This window comes from Tupaia chinensis, unplaced genomic scaffold (genome assembly GCF_000334495.1).
Source record: "Tupaia chinensis unplaced genomic scaffold, TupChi_1.0 Scaffold000201_1, whole genome shotgun sequence".
NCBI classification, from domain to species: Eukaryota; Metazoa; Chordata; class Mammalia; order Scandentia; family Tupaiidae; genus Tupaia; species Tupaia belangeri.
Window position 1 is genome coordinate 3500174 of NW_006159676.1, and position 2563 is coordinate 3502736.

General features: G+C 48.8%; 1 protein-coding gene across 2 annotated transcripts in view; it reads left to right on the top strand.

The window, feature by feature from the left end:
- Positions 1 to 2563, top strand: part of SMIM7 (small integral membrane protein 7) — a 7791-nt gene that overhangs the window by 3938 nt on the left and 1290 nt on the right. The window contains exon 4 of one of the 2 annotated variants that reach the window (XM_006147145.3): positions 1527 to 1617. The exons of the other annotated variant lie outside the window; for it this stretch is intronic. Within the exon in view, the coding sequence (XP_006147207.1) occupies positions 1527 to 1617 (91 nt within the window). The remainder of the gene's footprint in view (positions 1 to 1526; positions 1618 to 2563) is intronic. 2 annotated transcript variants of the gene reach the window in all.

Here is a 2563-nt window from a genome sequence, read left to right on the forward strand (position 1 = left end):
CTGTCTGTCTGGCGAGCGCACGCACCCTACAGTGAAAATCTCTCCAAAAAAAAAAAAAAGTAAGAATTAGGATGGGAGCCTGGGTATCTTTTTTTTTTTAATTATTTGTTACTATTTTTTAAAAATTATTTTATTTGTTCATTCTTTTTTTTTTTTTTTTAAATTTACCGAAGGGACAGGGGGAGGGAGGAGTGAGAAAGCAAGCCACCAGATTCAGGACTCGAACCCTAGTCAGCCATGTGGGAGTGTCCAGTGCCATAACCACCACACCACCTGCTGGTCCCATTTATTACTATTTTTTTTAAGGACGATTTTATTTAACTTTATTGATTTATTTACTCATTTTAATTTGACTGGAGAGGGACACGGTGAGAGAGAGAGAGAGCAAGCAGCCAGGTCCAGGACTTGAACCCCAGTTGGCCATGTGGGAGTCCAGCGCTCTTAACACCACGCCACCTGCTGGCCCCATTATTATTTTTTTTTTAACTTGAGAGTGATAGTGAAAGTGAGAAAGCCAACTGCTGGGCCTGGGACTTGAACCGCGCAAAAGCCAACTGCTGGGCCTGGGACTTGAACCGTCCACGTCCATGTGGGAGTCCAGTGCCTTCACCAGCATCACGCTACTTGGTCTGGGAGCCTGGATTTTTCTGACCCTAGAGTTTGTACTTTTCAGTCACGAGACCAGTCATCAAGCCATTCATGTTTGTTCAGCCTGCATGTATTGCTTACCCCGGGGGTGAGGCCCTAGAACTGCTGTACGGATCTGAATCTGAGCTGTGGTGGGTGAGAGGTTGGCACAGGGGCCCAGAAGTGATGGGACTGCGCCATTAGGAGCTTCCTAATGCTGGGTCTGCCTTTTCCCAGCATCCTTTGCTGTCTCTCAAGGCTCCTTCCAGCCAGGACTCCTGCGTCTGCTGCTGCTTCTATGGAGACTTCTGCTCTTGCCGTCTGTCCTCTGCCTGACTGCCCCCCAATACCGTAGTGGCTACATCTGTTAGCTCTGTGAGCCAGCCAGTGCCATGTGCCCTGGGGGTGCTTTTTCCTTCTCTCTTTTTCTTTCTAGCTCTCTCCTGGCAAGTGCCCACTTGGCACACACACAGAGAAAAATGTAAAAGTCATTCTTAGCTCACGGGTCAAACACAGACAGGTGGTAGGGGCTGGATTTAGCCTGTGGGCTTTAGTTTACTGCTTGGTGTTCTAGAGCATGGAGCTCTGGCAGAAAGCAATGTCTCTTTCCCAGTAGCTGGGGCCAAAGTCCCAGGGAAGATTCTCATTGGACAGACTTGGATCACATGCTACTCTGTGAGCCAATCAGAGGCTGTGGGCTCGGTGCTCTCAGGAGCTTGGTCAGTGGGAGCCATGGCCTGAGTGCCGCAGGTGAGAGAGCAGAAGAGACCAGGGGAAAAGCCACGTTGTCACAGCAAGGTGGGGTTAATGAGTGCATCGTGGACAGAACCGTAGAAACCCATAGCTGCAGTGACAGTGGGGATGTTAGCTGTGCCTTAAACGTGTTTTCTGATCTCCAGGTGACAACATACGGGAGTTCTTACTGAGCCTCAGATACTTCCGAATCTTCATTGCCCTCTGGAACGTCTTCATGATGTTCTGCATGATCGTGTAAGTCAGGCTTGCCCGCCTTGCCCCCTTCAGCGTCATCCCTGTACCATTCTCCAGAATGACCTACCAACAGTCCTTCTCTGTCCTTCCTTTTTCTTTTTTTACATTATTTTATTTAACTTTATTTATTTATTTTAATTTGACCAGAGAGGGACAGTGTGAAGGGGACGGGAATGAGAAAGCAAGCTGCTAAGTCTGGGACTCAAACCATGGTTGGCCATGTGGCAGTCTAGCGCCCTTAACTACCACGCCCTGTTCTCTGTCCTGTCAGTCTGCACTTTTTTTTTTTAGTTTTTTTTTTTTTTTTTTTTGGGGGGGTTTTTTAAAAAATGCTATAGGGTGTGTGCGCTCGCCAGACAGACAGAGAGAGACAGAGAGACAGAAAGCGAGAAATCACCCCCCAGGGGGGATGGCCACACCGCAATCCCTTCTCCTCCATTCTCCTCTCGGGATCTTGGGCACGCACACCGGGTCCGGGACATGAACCGCAGTTGACTACATGGGAGTCCAGCGACATAGCCATTATGCCAACTGCTGGCTCCCTCCCTCCCTTCTTGATTTTGGGCACACAGTACGCATGTCTGGTGTGTTTCTCAAGCCACTGGGTCCGGAACTCTTAATTGCGCAGTTGGCCGTGTGAAATCCAGCTACCTAACCACCATTGCCAGAGGCTGGCCCTTTGCCCATTTCTTCATTGTGTGATTACTTAAGTTGTAAAGGTTTTTTGTTTATTTTGGATGCCAGTCATTTATCAGATGTATGCTTTTTATTATTATTTGTTTTTAATTTAGAGGTTTTTGCCATAGGGCACGTGTGCTCGCCAGACAGAGAGAGACAGACAGAAAGCAAGAAATCATCCCCCGGGGGGATGGCCACGCCGCAATCCCTTCTCCTCCATTCTCCTCTCGGGATCTTGGGCACACACGCACACGCGCCCGGCGTGAGT